General features: G+C 39.2%; 1 protein-coding gene across 1 annotated transcript in view; it reads right to left on the bottom strand.

The window, feature by feature from the left end:
- Window positions 1-22684, bottom strand: part of LRP1B (LDL receptor related protein 1B) — a 1021752-nt gene that overhangs the window by 850015 nt on the left and 149053 nt on the right. The window contains exon 3 of the mRNA XM_034786032.1: window positions 15413-15550. Coding sequence (XP_034641923.1) covers window positions 15413-15550 — 138 coding nt within the window. The remainder of the gene's footprint in view (window positions 1-15412; window positions 15551-22684) is intronic.

Here is a 22684-nt window from a genome sequence, read left to right on the forward strand (position 1 = left end):
GAGAAGCTTTCTGAAGCAGGGAGGAACTAGACAAACTATATTACCTATAAAAAACACTACGACCAAGCTCACTACAACTATTTACAATATATATTTACACATTCTGAAAGGAAAGGATGATTGTAATGGACACAATGGATTCCAACTCAGATTGGGGCCACCCTTCATGCCCTTTGTTAAGAGCACAATGACAACTGTGCAAGCACGGACCAACAGATGCTACTTGATACAAATCTCTGGTCTCAGTCCCATGGAGCGCATGCGTATCCACATGTGGAATACACATAGGGCCCAGCACTTGAAGAACTCCATTTTTTCTTATAAAATATAATTTCTCTTGGTTATTTAGTAAAGATAAATATTGATTAATATTTAATTCTTATTACACAGTTATAATTTAAGATGTTGTTGTATATCCTTAAAGTGCTGAAAAGAATGATCAGAAGAATCCTGGCTGGTACAGGTGACATTCCATCCCTTCTACAAACAAAGCCTCAAATGTTTGAGAGGGCCACACCCATCTCCCCTATAACCAGAGGAAAGTTAACAAGCTATATCTGTTGCAATGAATCAATGGGAGTTACTAGGCAGATTTGTCCAGGGTCATAATTCTGGCTTGTAGGGTGGGTCAACAGAATTTGGATTCCCTTTGCAGCATTACGGATCCTGCAACCCTGTTACAGTTGATTACCCTAAAGCATATTTATCACCATAAAATTACCCTAAAAAGTTCTGTGCCAAATTTCTTTTGGGGACAGGCCCACATAGAACAAAATAAATATGATTAAGGTTTAACCTGTTCAGATAATTAAATAGCAGCTTTTATGAACAGAATAAAGCCTCATCTTCAGTATTACTGTATTTAACATTTTAAAGAGCTTTTCATTTTGCAATTTAGCATGGCATTCAAAGGGTCCAGGTAACAGTCAATAGCACTAGACCTAAGTCCCTGGAGAGTAATCTAAAGTAAAGCCATCTTCAGGTCATTCCATGACATTCGTCTAACAGCCTCATGTAGCCCTGCTGATAGGGCTTATATATCTCTGATTTACTACCATCTAGTCCCGTGGGATTATTATAACTTTGAAAAATATGGTTCTACTGTATTTCGTTATGTGTTTTGAGAAATATTTACTAGGCAGTGGATTAATAGAAATATCATAAAACGTTTGAGTTATCACCTTTCATCTTATCTGTTCTAGCTGATTGTTCAGAAGGTGAAGAAGAATGGTGCAGTATATAGCTCAAACATTGGTAGAACACCCTTTTATGGACTCAGTGATGCCTATAAAAAGTATGGAAGTTTAATACTTCTGTGTTGATGGTTTTTGACCTACAACTGATTTTAGCAAAACAAGTGTCCTTCAACAGGTATGTGCTTTCAGCAGGGGTGAAAGTAACTTAAATGACTTATCAGTACGCTGGGCGGCCAGGGTTCTGGGAAAGGTGGGAGGGGGCAGCTCTGGGCCTCTGGAAGGGGAGGGGTCTTGAGCAGAAGGGGCAGGCCAAAATCCCCCAGCCAGCCCTTCAGCGGTAGCCGTAGCGGCAGCGGTGGCCGGGAGCCCCGGGCCCTTTAAATCGTCGCCGTAGCCCCGGGGCAGCTGCCCCTTTTGCCCCCCCATTAGTGGCCCAGCGGGTACGGTCAGCACTTTCTGACCACTACACCATACCCAACCGGACCAGTGTACTTTTACCTTTGGTTTTCAGGGAGAACACAATTGACTAACATTTGTTTTTGCATATTTACACCATTCTCCTTCTCCTAGGAACATGCTTAAAAAAAAAAAAGCTGCAATTTAAACCTAAAACAATGACAGATGAAGAAGGGGCAGCATTGATCATTCAAGCATGTTTCCATAGATATAAATTACAATACAATAACATACTGGGCCATATGAGGATTTATATTACTTGAAGATATAGTACAATGTATTTTTAGCAATATTGTGGAACATACACTTTTAATTTCTATATTTAACTTGGCACATAGCCCATAGCTATATTGTCTCACGAGCCAATCAGTCTTATTGCTTTTCTGAAAAAATCAGGCACCTTTCAAGCTTTATATTCAACACTTTTTTCTTTTAATATACTTCTCAGTTCTCTTATTGCCCATATTAGATTAAGAATTTCCCCTTTTCTTTCTCGTATACATCTAACTTCTCAATCCTCCTGATCCCTGTTTCCAATTCCTTCTTTATAGCATTTTTTCTCTTTCAATTTAGCAGTTGCTATACCTATTACTTTGGCCCTAAAAACTTCTTTAGAGGCATCCCATAAAAGCTGGGATGAAATTAAATCCCTCAAACATCTTTCACTTCTATATACTCCTGCCAACTAGCTTTAATTTGCTTCACCACAGCAGGGTTTTGCAATAGTAAGTTATTAAATCTTCAAGCTCATGACTTCTTTCTCTTGACAGGGGGACAGACTGAATGACCTCTCTAATTTCTATGGACTGCATGACACTTTTCTATGGGAAAAGGTGGGCAAGATGGTAAAGTACACAATAAACTGAATAGCTGATTGTTGGGATAAGAGGGCACATAATAACAAAACAAGAAAGATCAACAGCAATCCACACTGTTGGCGGAGGTTATTGACTGTGGATATAATTACTAATCCTGTTTTTATTTCTGGAGTGTGAATTTGGTCCTACTGCCATTGGAAGCATTCTCTTGTGATGAATGGGTCATAGTATACTCCAGTATCACCGTCTAATATATTTTATTTTGCAATAAAGAGCTATTTATTACATTGTTTTTACATCTTGTGCATACATATAAAACTTCCACTCATTTCTCTCTCCTTGATTGGTCTCAGATGGATAACAAAAAAAATGTCAAAAGAAGAAGAAAAATAACCATATTGTACTGTTGTATATGCATACAAAATGTATTTTCTCTTGCAAATTTGGAGCAGCAGATAAAACAACACACAAACCAAATCTTCAGGAAGAATTGCACTTACTAGTTTTATTGTTGTCTTAAGCAAAGTCTTTTCTTTCCTCTCCCTTGGCTGATCACAGTCAAGATCTAAAATGTTAAATTCTTAGAGTGCAGATTAATCTAAGACCAAACCCCCAACCTTGCTACAATCTCCTTTTTTCCTGTACTAGCTTCTCCGTTGCTCAAGAAACAACACAGCATTGAAATACAAAGCTATGAACTAAAATGTTTTGGATCCCAGTGGTTCAATTTGTGGACTTTGTGGGATCATGTAGGATTTTGCAGGCTTTCTACAAAATACATAGATGTCTTGCAGAGATTGTGATGCAGGTTCCCTGAGCTTGAATGGGGTCACTACACTTCATCCACAGTGCGGTAGAAGTGTTCTTTTGAGGTTCAATCCATGAACTTTCGTTCCTCCTCTTGCTTACACTCAAGTCTCATCTCTCATGCACAAAAGTTCAATTAAAAACAAGATGTGATGGCACAGAGACTCTTTCTGAATATTACGATATGGTTTCAGTAGCTCCACTGGTTTGTTTAGAGCAGCTTTACATTTCCTGGTGGCTCAGCGGTTCAACTGTCTGATGTCGGACTTGCTGTTCTTCACAAACCTAATGGGCAGCCAACATTACATCTGTCAGCCATAGGAAATAAGCAAAGATTTCTTTGCCAGGCGGAACTACCATCTCCAATGAGAAAGTGAATTAGGGAATACCCCTCTACCCCAATATAACGCGACCCGATATAACACGAATTTGGATATAATGCAGTAAAGCAGTGCTCCGGGGGTGGGGGAGGGGGAATGCGCACTCCGGCGGATCGAAGCAAGTTCAATAGAATGCGGTTTCACCTATAACACAGTAAGATTTTTTGGCTCCTGAGGACAGTGTTATATCGGGGTAGAGGTGTATTTATATTTCTGACCCACTTTGTTTTTGTATGTAATACAAATTCATAGGTGATCAGGAAGGGAAACACACAAATACTCAACTTTATATTTTACCCTCTGGTGAACACCATTTAAAAAGCTTCAGTGCTGTGAGAGTGATTCAGTAATATCATTAAACTTCATTGGATGGCAATATCAGAAAGAATAGCCTGAACACAAAATTAATACTCTGCTTAAACACTGCTACAAAAATGAAGTTGTAGTAATTATTTGGCCATTTTTTTTGCCTATTTTCTATGCTAAATGCTCTAGAGTTTGTCTTTATATAATTTACTGGCCAAAGGTTAAATTTCAAATCCACACATTGTGTTTCACAAGAATCCAAAATATCCAAAATCTCACAAGGGCGCTATCAGATCTAAATTGCATTCAACTGAATTTCCGCTTATTTGGGAAAACAAACAAAAAAAAAAACCACATTCCTCCTCAAGTGACCTTAGCTGGTCTTTTGCGATCTCCCTCAGGATTTCTTGATTGATAGTAAACTATTAAAAGATATTTTAAGTTACTTAGTACCATGAATAAACTTCAAAAAATATCAGAATTGATATTTTTTGATAATAGTCAGAATGTGATGCATCTGATTCTGCAATTTCAATTGAATTTGGACTGAGTGAGCCAGATTATCTGACAGTTTAAGGAGTCAGCTTTGCAGCTTTACATGCTCAGGGCTTTAACCTATTGATAATAATACAGAGTATTACCCTGTTTGTCGTTTTGAAGGTGACAGAGGGTTGTACTACTTGTGGCTTTCTTGTAGTTGTGACTAGCTGCAATGTGAGCCAAACTTAAATCCGATTTTAAAATATTCAGTGCTTCACACAGGGAAACATACAGTACAAAAAGCTAGATCGTATAACAGTTCAAGAGACAAATTATTACTGACCAAGCTCAGGTGTGCTGGGCAGGAGAGAGAACAGGAAGCCATCCTTACCCACTCAATCAGTACTGCTTGCACTCCCTGAATGCATGAGGAGAAATCCTGGTAACATTCAACAATCCAGAAGTGACTTGACTGGGTGGATTGGAGGTTTGGCCATGGCTTCGCCATCCTGTACACTAGCAACCAGCAGAACATAGGAGCTGGGAAAGAGCATAAGATATACCTTTTCTAAGGCCTGAATCAATGGCCAAGGAAATCGTGGGAAAGACTTCCAATGACTTCAATGGGCTTTAGATGAGACTAAGCACACAGCCCAAGTGTGCTCCCCACCTCAAGAAGCATTATGCCAACATCTCTCCTGTCCAAGCAAAATACCTCCAGCCACTGTCTCTCAAGCAGTGTATCTTCTTCCCCCGCCAGTGCAGCTGTGGCTTTAACATCTGTAACTGTGTTCTAAACACTTTATTGAAACTATTTCTTTTTTGTTTCTTTGTTCATTATAACCCACACATCACTACCAGCATTCCACATCAGCCCCAATATAACATAATATGGGCAACATGCAGTTCGCCGTTATAGCTTTGGTGATATATAACGTAGCACCTTAAGTCTTAAACAAATTATTCTATATACAGTAAATGAGTGTGCGCATTTTCTCACTTTCATACTCATATACCTGAACTGGAAAACTGTACATTTAAACAGAAAAAGAGATCACTCAGAAAACCTGACTGTTTTACCACTGGAAGTTAGTTTTGCATGATAGAAAGCATTCCAGCAGTATTCCCGATACTTAAGACAGATCTACCTGTAATAGTATAATGGCAATTACTATGTAAGATACTTTACATTTTTTGCGTATCCAGTATTTGTGTATTTAGTGCCTTCGGTGTATTATTTTCTGTGCCTCTCAGAATCATACAATATTAGCACTGAAAGAGACCTCAGGAGGTCATCTAGTCCAATCCCCTGCTCAAAGCAGGGCAAACACCAACTAAATCATCCCAGCCAGGGCTTTGTCAAGCTGGGCCTTAAAAACCTCTAAGGATGGAGATCCCACCACCTCCCTAGGTAACCCATTCCAGTGCTTCACCATATTCATCATATTATTTTGTCTCTTCGATAGCCCTCTATGATCACGGTTTCTAAAATACAGCTTGTGCTTTGAGGTCCTTTGAAGTGGGTTTAAGGATATTTAGTGACTTTTACTGCTATGTTTTCAGGTTTTCAATCAACTTTAAGGTAACTATTCATTTTATTTTTGTAATTGCAGACTGACCAAGGGAAAAAGCAGACCAATTTACTTTCTGTAGAATATTTGTTTTACTCGGATGACAAATCAGAGATAGACTGTCTCCCCAGTATAGACATATTACATTTTCTTCAACTTTTTATGTTACAGATAATATAAATATTGTTTTATAAAAAAATCTGCTTAGATGTAGAGATTAGAGAACCTAAGTCACTTCTGTAGCCATGTGAATAATAGGCTCCCTACTAAGTCAAAACATATGACAAGAAATCCAACACAGAGAAAAAGGCCACTAGGACTATCATGATATTCACCTTCAGTTTTCTTCCTTCCTTTAAAAAAAAAAAAAAACCTTAAAAGATATCATTTAAAATGAAAAAAGAGCAAAGAAAAATCACCTTGAACAATACAATCAAAGAGACGAAAAAATAGCATTCAGCATTCCAGTGGTCTCTTCTTTTGAAGTTCCCCTGAGTTTTGGAGAGCACTAAACTCTTGCCAGTCACTTTGAGCTTATGCAGAGCTTAATTCGTACAAAAACCTTAATTGGGAAAAAAAGATGCTGTATAACTAACTTATATCTGAACCCAGCTTAGTACTGTACTTCCCATAGTCAGATATGGTCAGGGTTTAGAATTTGAGAGTTTATGCTATATGCTTTGTGCTATATTTCAGACAACTACATTTTAAAAGGAACACTTTCAAGTACTTTGGTTTTCAGGAACAGATAAAAATAGAGATTAGTTGTATGAAATAAGGCAACACAGATATTTTTCTAACAAACGTACTTTAACAATGCAAACCAAAGAAGAAGAAATGGCGGTTGATAAAAGGGTGATTGTTTCTGTGTCTAAGTTATTGTTAGTGATGACTCATTTTGTGTGCTATACTCTTTTTTAGTTATATCAGTCTTGTTTTCTAAAGATATTAGACTGATGGACAGAATACAACACACCTTCCTTTGGGCTACATGTGCCTTACCTATAATTAGCCCACACTTGCACATTTCTTGTTTGCACTGAACTCATCTTTACTGTTCAAGTAAAGGGAATTCATGTGAGCAGTGTTCCAAAGAATTCTGAACTTCTAGAGAAAGTCAAAACTTAAAAGGTTTGGAGGTTCAGTTAAGAAAACTTTGGATACTTCTCTGAACTTTCTTCAAACCTTTTGGGACTATCCCCTTATGTCACCATTAACACCTCAAAGACAAGTGCCTGACCAACCTTCTGACAAGCTCCCACAGAGTAAAGCTACCTTTTTTCTCTCAAACTAATCCAGTACTCTCTCAACTTCCATAGCTTTCCAGCTCTCAGCACCAGGCTTATAGCTCTTACCCCCTACCTTTTAAGATTTGTTATGGGTTGTATGGCCCTAGATACTAGCAAGTTTTAATTCTTGTGTACTCAGTTTTATTTTCCACAGACTGCACTGTGTACCAAAATTCAGAGAAATGAAAGCAGAGATATCTAAGTTATGCATATATACACTACTTAGACTGCAAGCTCTGTGGAGCAGCAACCACGTTTTTGTTATGAGTTTGTTCAATAACTAGACATAGGTGTGATGTCAATAAATAAATAATAAATAAAAAAAACCTCTTGGGAGAACAGAATCCCATGTGTATCCCAAACTTCCATATCTATTAACTCCAAAGGTAGAAATTCAAACTCCTGAACAACTGTGACTTGGCCTACAGTACAGATCTCATGCCTAACATTTTTCTTCACAGCTTTTGTTCCAGTAACAGCGACAGCATCAATACCTCCATTTTTTCCCTTCTCCCATCTTGGGACCTTCTTCCATATTGTCCTATGTATAGGACTGTGTTGTCCTAAAACTTCCCTCATCTCATCTCCGTAAGACCCACTTCTCCCACTTTTGCCCAGAAATTTAACTAAATTTGACCCACAAAAATATTTTTTTCCCATTCCAGTGGGCTATTTTATGTCCATAAGAGGAAGCACTATTGATATCTGTGTGTTGAAAAGCACTAAGCACATTATTGGTATTTATCAAAGGAATAAGACGACCAACCGCAAAAGACATTTGTGTTTTCAGTCTGACTAGAACAAACACCTCAAAATCAGATGCGGAGGCAAGATGATGCAGTGCAAGGGCTGCTCTAGTTGTAACAGCCCCCTACTGGGGATTAGTGGAGCACAGCACACCCTGCCTAGGCCCACTAATAGCATGGACAGAGATAGATTCTGGGGTGGAGGGGGGGAGGAGGGAGAGTGTCTCTTACAGTCACCTCTGTCAACTTTATGCCACCTGGGGATTCCTCATCGGTAGAGGAATTCCCAGCTCACTGCATGGAAAAATTTTAAAAGTGGCCTAAAGGAGATGTGAGTGGGGCAGATCAGTCCTTCGGACGTTAAAATGAATGTGAAGAACCTTGTTAAAGAAAGCAATTGTGTTTCTAAGACTAATTTTGAAAGTCTATAATTTATAAAATAAGCTATCAGAGCCTTTGCTTATGCACATACCCTCCATACTGAGTACTCTATGCTCTTAAGAAATAGTTATCAATTAATAGATACAATGGGCACATGACAAATCCAGATTCTTATGACCATTGTACGTTGTGATTTTCAGATAGTTCCAGTCTATAAATGGAGATTACTTAGCTGTAACTAGAAGCTCTTTGAGCTGAGTGGCCCCTAACTGTATCTGTGGGTGTGCATGCATGCCATGCACCTGAGACCACAAAATCATGCAGATAGTGTCAGTTAGTCCATGCTTTCACCCTGGATCTCCTCATATTCAGCACTGTGGGTATAAGGGGAAGTATGGACTAACAGCCTCTCCACTTCCTTCTCTACCATAAATCCAGTCATGATCCAAAGCAGAAGGGAAGGAGACCAGGTAGTGGAATATAGATAAATACCACACATCTCAAAGAACTTCCAATTACAGCTAGGTAACATCCATTTCTTCATTGAGTGCTGATCCCTGTGTGTATTCTATATGTCGGCAGCAATCAAGCAATACTCAGATAGGAGGGGTGCACAAGGATGCAGGAGGTATAGATGTCTGTAACACTACATCAGCAGAAGAGGATTAGCTCAAAACATGCTGTGTGAAAGTGTGGCTGTAACTCCAGGTTCTTCATCATCATCATCATCATCACCATCACCACCCATAACCGCATTGCTCATCAATGATGGTGCCCCAATGACCAATCAGCCAATTGTCTCCACCCCTGACAATTGTGTGTCAAGTGCTTGAGTCTCCATAAAGTCCATTCCCGTCCACTCTTATGTTGCCAGTCCATCTCTTCTCCTGTCTACCTCTTCTTCGCTTCCCCTGTATTGTCCCGTGGAGGATGATCTTGGATAGGCCAGATGATCTTGTTACATGGCCATACCACTTCAGCTTGCACTTCTTCACGGTTGTCAGGCGGCCTTCATATTATCCAGAACATTGGGTGATGATATTACAGACCTCTTCATTAATGATGTGGTCGAAGTAGGAGATACCTAGGATTTTATGGAAGCATCTCCTCTCTACTGCCTGTACTTTCCCTTCAAGTTTGGCCGTAAGGGTCCGTGTCTCACACGCATACAGAAAAATGGAGATGACAAATGCATGCACCTATTCTGTCCCTGGACCCACCAGGTTACCACCTTACAAATGTCTAGCACAGATACTTCTTGAAGAGTTGTTATTGAGGTCACCTGTGCTCTAGTGGAATGGGCCCTCTCCCTACTGGGGGAGGGAGATGCACCAACTAATAGCAAAGGAGAATACCACCAGAAATCCACTTAGAGAGTGTCTGAGCAGATATTGCCTATCCCTGTGCTTGCTCTGCTATAACAACAAATGGGCTAGGTGGTTTTCTAAATGGTTTCATTCTTTGCAGGTAGAAAACCAATGCTTGTGTAATGTTGAGAGGATGCAGTCTCCTCTCCTCGCTAGAGACATGAGGCTTCAGGAAGAATAGCAGTAAGTGATTTGATAGGTTTATGCGGAACTCAGAAATTACCTTCTGGATGAATTTCAGGTGAAGATGAAGGGATAGCATTCTCTTTATGAAATGGAGTGTCTGGCCAGTCAGCCCCCAGCTCACACACCTTCTTGGCGGACAAAATGACAAGCAGAAAGGTGACCTTCATAGACAGGTGAGACATTGAGCACATGACCAAAGGTTTGAAAGGAGGTTCAGTACATGTTGAAAGTACGAGAATGAGATTCTCCTGCATTGGCTCCACTACTGGTGGGAAGGTCCTGTTAAGAGCCTTTAAGGAAGCTGGCTGTTACCAGGCGAATAAAAAGAGAATACTGGAGGATGAAATGTTAGGTGGAATTGCAGCAAGCTAATAGAAAGACCTGACATCTTGAGAATGAGAAGGTGGTCTAAAATAGCAGAAATATCTGCTGGACCTAGTGATACCTGGGTCTGCTTTGTCCAGGTAAAGAAATCCATTTATTACATTTTCTGGTAGAATCTTTTCTGCTGTGATTAAGAATAGCTTGAACAGCCTCCAAACATGAATGCTCTAGGTCTGACACACATCCAAATAGCAAGTCATGATGTGAAGAGTCTTGGTTGGGATGTCTGATCCTGCCATTCTCCTGAGTTGGTGGGAAGAGTTGGATGCTGATGGGATGATGGGCTGCTATCAGTAGAAGATCTGGAAACCAGAATTGTATGGGCCAGGTGGGTGTGATGAGTATGACTTATGCTTTGTCATCACGAATCTTCTGGATGTTTCCATGGCTGCTTGTACTACTAGGGAGTCGGGGCTAAGGTGAGTGAATAAGAATTCTGCCCCTTTCACAGGCACAAAGTAACATTTCTCAACACTTTAAGGGATACAGGTAAATGTTGCCAGTATATCCATAGCACTTTAGTTGGTTCTATAATGGCCTCACTTATTGGGTGAGCTACCTGATTGTGTGCCTTGCAGGACATCCAAGAGCTTTTACTGCATATCTTCAACTTCTTCTAATGGAATCTGAAGTTCTGCCACCACCCTCTGCAATAGTTCTTCATAAAACTCATGATTGTTGGATGGGGATGGTGAAAGATGGGGCAATTGCCTTATCAGGTGACAAAGATGATACCCCTAACAGTAACACTGTTACTGATGGATCCAGCTCGTCATCTTTTTCCTCTGTGTAGACTTGCAGCGCCAGTTGCTGTTGCCTAAGAGGAGAGGGATGATGTGATTCTATGGTAGAGCGCATGGACCAGGGGTCTCATTCATAATGATCCCATAGACCCTTGTAATGAAAGTATGAATGGTTGAAGGCTGGTTGGTGGGTGTGATGGCTGCATTAGGTACCAGCTATCTCTTGGAGTTTAACCTTGCTTGGGCAGAGGACAGGTCCAAGAAACTCTAAAAACCCTGGGTTAGGGAGGTGATAGTTTGTTGGATTCAGCCAACTAGAAGACCAGTGCCATTGTCGCTGGAAGGAAGCAAGCCTTGACTCACAGATAGTCTAGGGGACTAATGCTGCCATCTCCTCCTTGAGAAGGTGTCTTCCTCTGTGGTTTAGATATCTTTCAGAAGATCTGAGCCTGAAAGGAGAGGGGATTGTGGGTTCGGGAGGACTAAGTTCTCTCTGGTGTAGAATATGCCTCAGTCCATCCCTGAGCATGACGGGTCGAGGCTGTTGGTTCCACCTGATCCAGTACCACAACAAACTTAACAGTTGGTGGGGTTGGTACCACTAGAGAGGGAGAGTCCCATCTGGAGCTCTTGGTTGGTACTGGTGGACGTCGGTCCTGCAACATGCTAGAGATACTTGTGTAGCTTCTCCTGCTCCCTTTCCCTTCATGGCTGAGAAGCTTAGGCAGACCTAAGAACTGTGTTCCCAACTTGCAAGGAGTTGGGAGGGATCCCTTATCCTGGAAGGCTCAGAGGGGGATCTGTTTGTACGTCTGAGAGAGTGCCCCTTAAGCTTCTCATGAGAAGCCTAAGATCATAGATCTTTAGTTTGATCTGATCTGGCCTCTACTCCAGAGTTCGTGTTTGGAGGCACACTGCTCAAGGCCTGCAGCTGCTGTAGAGAGGGGTCCCTATGGCTTGGATCTGATTGGGATCTCCTGGCTTTCTCCTTGAACTGCTTCCTCAATAGGAGCTCTTGTCCCTCTTGGATCCGGGGTGGAAAGGAGTAACAGATACTGCACTTGGCAGAGAGATATCTCCCCCCAAGGCAGTGAAAACAGCACTGGTGATTGTCACTGATTGAGAAGGAGCAAGGGTAGGAAATGCAATTTTTAAATCCAGGACTTCTGGGGCATAGGCCTACGCCCAAAAGGAGGGATGGAGAGGGTCCCCAGGGTGGGGAAAGCTAAGCTATACTAACTATGTAAAATACTAGCAAACTATATATGGTTATATTTACAGAAATGAAGAGGCTGTGAGGATAGCTCAATACAGACTCAGGACATGAGGTGGTAAGAAGGAACTGGAGAGGGAGTCAGACTGCACCTCCCCTTATGCCCTCTAGTCTCAGGTGCATGGTGCACAGGCATATTCACATGTGGAATACACATAGGGTACAGCTCTTGAAGAATTAATTTTAGCAAATCAAATATACCCCTCAACTCCAAAGAACACAGAAAAATAATCATATATAATAAAACCATTTTTATTCTCTATTGCCACAAAAATCTGAATTTATGCATTACGCTCCCCGGGGGGAAAAGCATATGTGCCTGTAACAGCATTGCATCTACTACCATTTTATTCAAAATTCACATGAATTACCCATTTCACACTGCAGATATAATCATATTTTTCCTTGCCTGATGAAAGCACCCTGCACTGTATATGTCCATCTGAGTTGTTAATATAATGAATTAACATAAGAATGCAAAATTTAGAGAAAGCATTTTGAATAGTTCTAGTTATTGAATGCTTGAATTCTATTAGTTCTTAGTGCATTATGAGAAATTTTCAGTCTCCAAGAGATAAGACCTGTCTTTGGAAAGGGCACATCAGTTTAGAGAATGCCCTTCACCATGTATGTTCACATTCTCCATATATGAATGTACATTGACACATGCATATGCGCACACATGGTGATATGCTATCCTAAGTAACATATCAGGTTAATGCAGCCACTTCTGTAGAACATGTGCAGTGTTTGAGATCAGTATTTAAGATTTCTTCATTACCCTCCTGATGAAGTGATTAACAATTTCATTAATTAACACAAAATGCAGATGAGTCTCTTTTGCCAGTGCCATGAAGAAATAATATTTTCTCTTTAAAACAGAAGTACTGTAATTACAGTTACAGTATGCAGTATTTAAAAAACAATAGTTGATATAGGCAGAAGGTTAATCATGACTGATTCATGATTACTCTTTGATGTCCTCCTTAATATTTATACTATTATAATCTAGGCATGTTAACGCCATGTTATTTGTCCAGTAATTATTTCATATAGTGAACTTTATGGAGAATGATTTAATGGTAGTTACAGGTATCAAATCATGCAACTGCAATGAGTTTCTACTATAAAGGTAATATAACTACACTGTGATTACAGTGTCTACAGTGTCCTTGTTATAATGAAGTGTGACCCCCCCCCCCTTTTTTTTTAATTATTTGGTTGTCAGATTTTTTTTCTTTTTATTTTTTAGATTCATTTCTTCAGTCTCTAACTTTAATAGAGGAAACAAGTGCCCTTTAATTTAGGGACATATTTTCACATCAGTTATATATGGGCAAAATGGGTAGTTGCCACTCAGATCAATATTTATGTGCATAGATACCCAGCAGTATTAATGGAGAACTACTCTAAATAGGGATTTAGGGATTTTGTATTTGGAAGTTTGGCTATCAATTCTTACTCAATTTTTAGTACATAACCACTTCACCATACAGTATTCATTTTTGTGTATCCAAGTTAGGGCTAAAATCAACTGTCAATACTCAGCACATTTTCCTAAACTTTACTGTACTCTATGAGAGTGAGCTATTAAAATCAGGTCATATTTATAAAATGTACAGCACAAGAAATTTACCACTGGGAAAATACCACATACATTAGAATATTTAGTGGTCACATAAGAAGGTGGAGTCCACATCAGCCTTAAAAAGGTGATTTTAACAGAAAATAAAAAAGACCTGTCCCCAAAGCAGTTATTCCTGTTATTCCAAAGTGCAGGTTAGCCCTGCAAAATGACAATTGGAGAAAACAAAGAACCTGTTTAATTTATGCTTTAAGTAAGGCCTTAAATTTTAATTCACTTCCTCTCCTGGTTCCACCATACTATTAATCCCCTTATGTTTAAGGTTTTAAATTCCTAATTTAAATTAATTCCAAAAACCATTGTCCACTATTTGAATTAGCTTTTTTTAATCCTCTGTCCAGAGTAGTTTAAATATGTAAATACATCTATTGAGGATTATGTTTTAATTGTGATTAACTGATAAACACGCTTTTCTATGTAGTACTTATTTGTAACTTAGAAAGCTTCAATGTGCCCCAGAAATGCTTTCACTGATTTCATTTATTCATTACTCTGTCCAGGACCAATCCTAAAGTCAACACACAGGCAAAACATCTATCAAACTCAGAGTGAGTTTTGCCAAATGAGGACTACAGAAACAGACACTTTATGTTTGACACTTTATCCCTTTCACTGTGAAAATATAGTTAATAGAGGATCTATCCTATGCACCATATCCTCAGCTACTCTAAAACTGCATAGTTCGGTTTACAACAATTCAGCTATATTCATTTAGATCAGATAATGATCCATGATGTTTACTTTTGTTTGAGCAAGGTTTTTTTGTGGGGGGTGAGGTGGGGTGTTTAGATTTCATGAGTATTATTTATGAATTCCTTACAGATAGAATTAAGACAAACTCACCCTTTGAATTGTAAGATTATTTGAATATGAAAGTGAAATGAAATCAAATACTGTTAGCCTTTATGAAAACAAAATCTGAAAGGAAAATGATTTTGATTGGGAAAACCTCATGCCATAACACACTAAAAGTGTCAAATTCTTTCCATATTCTTTCCAATTGTTTTTGACTTTTTTAAACAACAGCGTTTTAGGGGAAAAGGGATTTGTGGCAAACAAGTGTTACTTATTTTCTATACTCCGAAGAAGAGCTTTGTTCATACTTCCTTTGGTGCAAACAACTCTTTCATACAAACTTTGTAATTTTTAAAGAAAAATGCTAGAAAGCCTGTAGGTATTTTTACCCTCGGTTCTTTCAAAATAAACTTTTTTTAAAAAAAGCTGGCTTTGAAATGTATACTAAATATAATAACGTACATACTTATTTTAAATACATATGGTTAAAAGAAGAAGTTTACTGAATCACTTTGAACTCACACTTTAAAACGATGCACTTTTAAGGACCTGAAGTTGGTGGAAATTTTTCCCCAACATATTCACTTACCCCGACAATGTACTCCTTCATCATACCCATCTGAACAGTCATATACACCATTGCAGAGTTGGGACAAGTGAATACATCTGTTTGTACCGATGCAAGTAATATGATTCAGGGGACATTTGAATTCTATTTCCTCTGGACCTAAAAAAAGAATAGGCATAGAAGAATTCATATACATTTTGTTTATACTTAAAAAATAAAGAGACAGAGAATGCACTGTATATTGTCATGTATTTGCATAATATTTCCACTTTAAGGCTAGGTACAGGCATTTTATGTACGTGTCTACTCTGCAGCTTTTCAGTGCATTACCAGTAGAATTATATTCTCTTAAATAAGGATTAGCATAATTAAAGAAAATAAACTGCTCAAGAAGGATTATTTTATTAAATGATGATAATACAACTTATGGTTTTATGGGAGGTTTGCCTTACTTTAAAGATTATAGATGCTGAAATTCATATTTGCCGACATTCAGGATGGAGCAGTGATTATTTTTAAATAAAAGCTTTTGATTTTGATTTTCAATATTACATGAGTCTGCCAATGCCAAAAACATCACTAACACAACCCTGGGCCAGGATGTCACCAACCATATTGAGAAGGAAAAAAGAACAACTCAGACACTCAAAATTCAATTGTTTACATTTCAGAATGTATTCCTTTTTCAATTGGGTAATAATCACTCTACATTCTGCCATCAAAACAGCTATAGAGGTATGGATGGATGATTAATTATATTCCCGGTAACACCTAGAGGCCCCAGCTTTGGTCAGGTCTCCACAGTGCTTAGCAATGTACAGACACTTAGTAAGATACAAAAAGCTTACATGATACTTTAAGATAAAATGCATTGAGAGTTTAACAAAGAAGAGGAGGGTGAACACGAGGTTGGGGATGAAGGAAGCTGTTAGGAGGCAGCTTGTAGCACCTTGATGCTCTGGCTGGGGCACAGCCCTGTTGAGTTTAACCTAGCGACAGGGCCACTCCAAACTCCATCAGCTGACAGCCGTCCTCAAGGAACTATAAACTAGAGTGCAGTGAACTCAGATACAATCACTCATCATCCATTCCCAGCACCCTACTCCAGTGCCACATTTTGGGACTGGCAGAGGGATTAGGTATGCCAGCTCTGTGCCTGGCCAGCTGAAAGCTCCCTCCTACTCAGCTTGCCAAATGTAGCTGCTTTCTATCCCATTGGAGCCACTTGAACAGTGCAAAGGAAGCAGGAGAATATGTGGTCCTATACGTGCTTCTTTTAAACAAATAAATGCCAGTTATTGACCACCAGATCAAAATTATATTTTGAAAATTTTGTCTTCATGTAGAATGATTTTGATTTTGCAATCTTCCTTGTAGCAATGCAGATACAGTAGCAAGTATCACTATTGCTATGAGCTGGCCATTATTTACAATATGTTACAATAAACATCAATTTACTAGTTAAAACCTGGCAGTCATGATCACAGTTCAGGTGATATTTCTGCTCTCCCACCAAAAAACATTAAATTCTGTCTGTATTAAATTATATGAGAGAGAGAGGATACAGAAGGATACATATGTGCTATGTTTCAGACTCTTTTTGTACATTTAAAGCGTTGAAAAAAATGATTGATTACAATCCAACATTATTTTTCAGAGAGCCTTTCGTGCAAACAGCATTCTAGTACTATGGAAATATAAAGAGCCTGAATGCCCATTGAAATCAATAGAAAGACCTACTATGGATACCAAGGATGAGATTCATTCAGCAAATATACAGATATTAGGAACTGTAGAGGATGATTATGTAGTTCTCAGAGGCAGAGAGAGTGCTCTGACCTTCTGTCCCTGGGGCACCGAACAGCCCTCAAATAGAAGAAAGAAGCAGGCTGATGGCAGGGACGAGGTTCTGTTCCCCCTCCTATGCACGAGCGACAGTTCTAGGGCAGACTAAGATTCATCCCATAAAGGTGTGCAGTACTGGCATGTAGCTTACTGCTGGGTGCCTGCAAGCTCTGAAAACTCCTGGCGCACCACTGGGATTAGTGGGGTTCTGCTTTGCCGCTTAGTATGGCACAGTCAACCCCTTTGGTAGCAGTTCTGAAATTCCAGATTAACAGACAGTCCATGTTTTCATTGTGCAAAACCACACACGCAGGCCACCAGCAGCACTGGTGTTAAGTCCAAAGCTGACTACGGAGCAAAGAGATCTCACAAAATTGGGTGAGTAGGCAACCAAATAGCAGATGAAATTCAGTGTTGATGAATGCAAAGTAATGCACACTGGAAAACAATACCACCCATACATACAAAATGATGGAGTCTAAATTAGCTGTTACCGCTCAAGAAAGATCTTGAAATCATCATGGACAGTTCCCTGAAAATATCCGCTCAATGTGCAAAAAAGCTAACAATGTTAGGAACCATTAGGAAAGGGGTAGATCATAATGCCAATATAAAAATCCATGGCATGCCCACACCTTGAATAATGCATGCAGTTCTGGTTGCCCCCCATCTCAAAAAAAAAAAAATTAGAACTGGAAAAGGTACAGAGAAGGGCAACAAAAATGATTAGGGGAATGGAACAGCTTCCATATGAGATTAAAAAGACTGGAACTATTCAGCTAGGAAAAGAGATAACTTACAGGGATATGATAGAGGTCTATAAAATCATAAATAGTGTGGAGAAAGTGGATAAGGAAGTGTTATCCCTTCACATAACAGAAGAACCAGGGGTCACCCAAAGAAATTAATATTCAGCAGGTCTAAAATAAACACAAGGATGTACTTCACACAATGCACAGTCAACCTGTGGAACTTATTGACAGGGGATGTTGTGAGGGCCAGAACTATAAACGGATTCAAAAAAGAACTAGATAAGTTCATGGAGTATAGGTCCATCAATGGCTATAAGCCAAGTTGGTCAGGGATGCAGTCCCATGTTCTGGGTGTCCCTAAGCCTCTGATTGCCAGAAGCTGGGACTGGATGATGGGGTGGATCACTCAATAATTGCCCTCTTATGTTCATGCCCTTTGAAGCATCTGGCATTGGCCACTGTCAGAAAACAGGATATTGGGCTAGATGGACCATTGGGTCAGACCCATGTTGGCCATTCTTATGCTTAGGTATTGTGTTCAAACCTTTTAAGCCTCCCATTTTCCCCAAGAGACCCTGACTTGTGTGCTTTCTCCTCAGTTCCTGATTGAAAGTCAGACTTATTTAGGAAGCGGAGATTGGTTCCTCTACTCTTGTATCAGCAGTCTCAACTAGGTTGCTTAGGTCTGTGGCTGGACTAGATGAGTGTGGGTAGAGTGTCTCAACCCCACGCAGACCACAGAAACGGAGGGCATTGAGGGCCGAGTGCCTTGCACTCCACTGAATACAGCAAAGAGGGATCTTTCAAAGGTGGATAGAAGAGGGGAGAGCAAGATATGGTGGGGCCTGGAGATGCCCGCTCTCAGGGAGTCGGGTAGTTGGGTCTGTAACATTAATGGAGTTATGTGGCATTTTCCTGACTTCAGCTGAGACTGTTTGGGCGCCTCACTTCCCTCCCCTCTTAATGGCTGCTGACATTTCTGATAATGAGACTCCATCAGGTTGTTAGTAAATAAATATTTTTAAAATCATAAACCCAAACATTTAATTTGTGCTGAACTTGTATTTGTGCTTCAGTTGCACAAGGGCCTAAAACGTACCTAAACGTCTAGAAAATTTATTGATTTTATTGATTTTTATAGCCTATCACTGTATCAGAGCAACTAACATTGTGGGGAGGAAGCAGGAGTAGAGAAAACAGCTTTTTGTGATAAAATAATAATGAAGAATATGCATAAATAGTAAGTAATGCACATTCATGGAGTCCACAAATTGTGGTATTTCACCATTTGCATGTAAGCTCCAGATTTCTGGATCTTCACCTGTAAAAGGTATAGCTGATAGTTATCAGCTGTAGAGGAGGGAAAATAAAATAATTAAAGGAGGGAACAAAAATAAATTAAATTTGAAATAGCTTCACGTAAATGTTAGCGAAAAGATTGAATGTGTTAATTACCATTTATGCTATCACTGGGGAAATCCTAAGGTCCTATCATTCACTTTGACTGGCACGTTCCCATTGTTCTAAATACCTCAGGATTTGGCTCTATATTATTGGTTACTAAAGTACAAAGACTGAATCAGAATACAAATATACTGCAATTTTAAATATATTAGCTGAGTTGAAATCAGTTAGAGGATCAGTCACCCACTTGCTAAATCAGATTTCATTGTGATGGGGGAGGATTTGAAAGGAAGATGAATCTGCTTCAAGAAATATATATTAATAAAGAAGCTGTATTTCCAGGAGAAAAAAAAGTATACTGTTTGTGAAAAAGAAATAAGTAATAGATTAGAAGAACTGTTTAACATACAAATGTGCTTATTTTGACATTGATTGGTCTGGCTATATGTAGGTAATATTCGTGCACCAGCATGTTTTTATTGTAAAACCAGGTAATTTTTGTAAACTTAATTTATACCAGAAACTGAGGTAGAGACCAAAATTGGAGAGATTTTAAGCAACTATGAAACCTGGGTCTGTAAAATAAACCTCAGAACTAACATGCCTCCATTACAGTCAAGGCCTGCTCCTCGGTGCTCTCCATTCCTGATGAGCAGTTAGATGTTGCTGTATATAGAACAGCATCAGGGTCATTCTTTACACCCATAGAATCCTAGCTGCTTGCTTTACTAATTGAAAAGTGCAGTGGAGACACAGATTTAGTAAGGGCAGTACTGACTCAATTTGTTCACTTGCTCTTTCTCCCTTCCCTTCATAGTGAACCATTCTTGGCAGATTTTGCCACGGTACTTTCGGGGAAGGGAATCCAAAACCCTGTTTTCTCTCAAGATGATCTCAAAGCAAAGTGGTACGGACAGCTCTAAGGTAGGGGAGGTGGGAGCTGAAAAGGAAAGAGATCACAACAGGAGAAGGTCATGGAACAGAAAACAAGAGACATCAACATACAGCTACAAACACCACCAAAGGACAATGGGCTCAAAAAGAAAAAGAAAATGCCAGACCTTCAGGGTAGATAATAGATAACTTCTATCTTAAAAGTCCCAGCCATCCAGTATTGGGAAAAAGTAACCCAAAAAAATCCTAGGAAGAGATACAAAGCAAAACCACAAGGAAACTGGTTCACTTTAGGTAGAGATTGAGAATGTTTCACCATTCTGATTCAAAATGTTCATGTTTTGTTTCACAATAAAAATATTTTAATTTTTTGTTCTTTTATTTTAACATTTTGTCCCAAATCAGAATATCAGAAGGAAAATACTTCTGATTTTTGTTCAGCTCTATTGGCAACTAGCCCAGTTAAGTTTCATCATTAATTGGATTGATAGTCTACATAAACTAAGAACAATAATCTTGGTCCCGAACTGTTCAAATCATTTGCTAGAATGTTGAATTTGAAAGTGTATATAGAGAGACAGAAAAGTAATGGAGAAAAAAATAAAAGCCTGGACACACAAAATAACATTCAACATGCCAGACTCATTCATTGTTTTAAAAATATTTTATTAACAATGAAATATAAGTTTAAATTGTATTAATAATAGCATTGTCTAGAGAGGTAGATTGCCAATGGAAGCTTATGATTTTAGGGAAAAATCATGTGAATTTCATGACTGTAATCTACCTCGGGTAGTCCTTTGTCTATATCATAAAATCACTTTACAATTCAGTATAATGGATTAGTGCTTAATAAAAAACTGAATATAGGTCATCACAGAGATCATACCTTCAAAATCCCTAGAATAATAAAAGTCAGAAATGTGTATTAGATCATCCAGTCTATCTCCCTGCAAGTGCAGGACTGTTGACCACAATATCTTGTTTACTACTTTGTTCAGTCTAGTTCTAAAAGTCCCAAGCATTGGACATTCTATCACTTCCTTTGGAAGGCTATTCCACATCTTAATGGATCTTACTCACAGGAAATACTTCCTGGTATTCTGTCTAAATTTTCCCTTTCCAAATATTAATTGACAGAGACAGACTCAGGTAAGAAGTGGGATGCTTTTTTGGACTCAGGGCTGAGAGTCCCCTTGTTACCACCAGCCTCCAGAGTGAGGGAGTCCTGCATATACTAGCTGGATATTAGTGCCCTAGTGCAACCAGCCTGTCATCCATTCAAGTATTCTCTTCTGGGCTACACCAGCCTGTCTTGTACCTCCAGGTTGTCAACACATGCACCCCACCCCCTGAGACCCTTCAAAGTGTCCTAATGAAGTATCCAGCCCCCAATCACTAGATACACACAGAAATCCCAGATCCTCTGCTCCCAAAGGACAGTGTTTGACAGTTAGATCAGCACTTCTGTATTATGCATAGCACTTAAGTTCAATTATATAACAAAAGGAAATTTATTCAAGAAAAAAATAGAAACTCAAATAAAAACCAGCATGAGAGATGGGAACAAATGGTTTCTTATAAGATAACATCATATCATACTTTCTAGAAACTAAACTTAACTAATGAGGTATTCACCTATCTGCTATTAGATAGCTTACCCCAAGTTCTTTCCTCAAGGTTTAAAACCAGTTTGGTTTATATCTTTTCTCATAAGATCAAGCCTGCTGGCAGCTCATATTCACAGATTGAAGGAATGCCAGGGTGTTTTTCTGCACTCCCAAATATACCAGAACAGACTTTTGTTGTTCACCTCAAAATAGGGTTCCTTCCCTCCTGCCCATTTACCCCTTCATGTTAATTTTCTTCTGAAGTCTCTGCCAGCTCTTAATTAGAATTTGACTTAAACTGTATGTCTGACATACAATACATAATGGTCCACCATGGAGATAAGTGTCTCCCACTGTCTGCAGAAGATTTTCACAAGACAGGCTAACTTTGGGTGACCTGCTTTTCAACTACAGACCAAAAGAACACTTTTAGTACATATACATAACTGCTCACATATTTTCCATACATACATCTCTCAATGGCTAAGATGAATGGTGTGCCACATGCTTTCATTAGAGACTTTACATGACATCCTTTTGGTGAAACCAGGGGATCCTTGCACCCCTATATGGCCCAATTCCCTTTGCCAGTTGGCATCTAGAGTTCCTTAGATCACAGGAAGTATGTTCCCTGTCCTGCAAATAAAGTCTGGTATATTTGACAGAGCCAGTGCATCTAGCAGTTAAAACAGAAGACAGTGTCTTTTGGATTCCATTCCTGGTTTTGCTGCTAACTTCTGGTTTGGAAGTAAACTGGAAGGCAGTGCAGATTTTGCAGCACAGATGTT

This window comes from Trachemys scripta, chromosome 11 (assembly GCF_013100865.1).
Source record: "Trachemys scripta elegans isolate TJP31775 chromosome 11, CAS_Tse_1.0, whole genome shotgun sequence".
Lineage (NCBI taxonomy): Eukaryota > Metazoa > Chordata > Testudines > Emydidae > Trachemys > Trachemys scripta.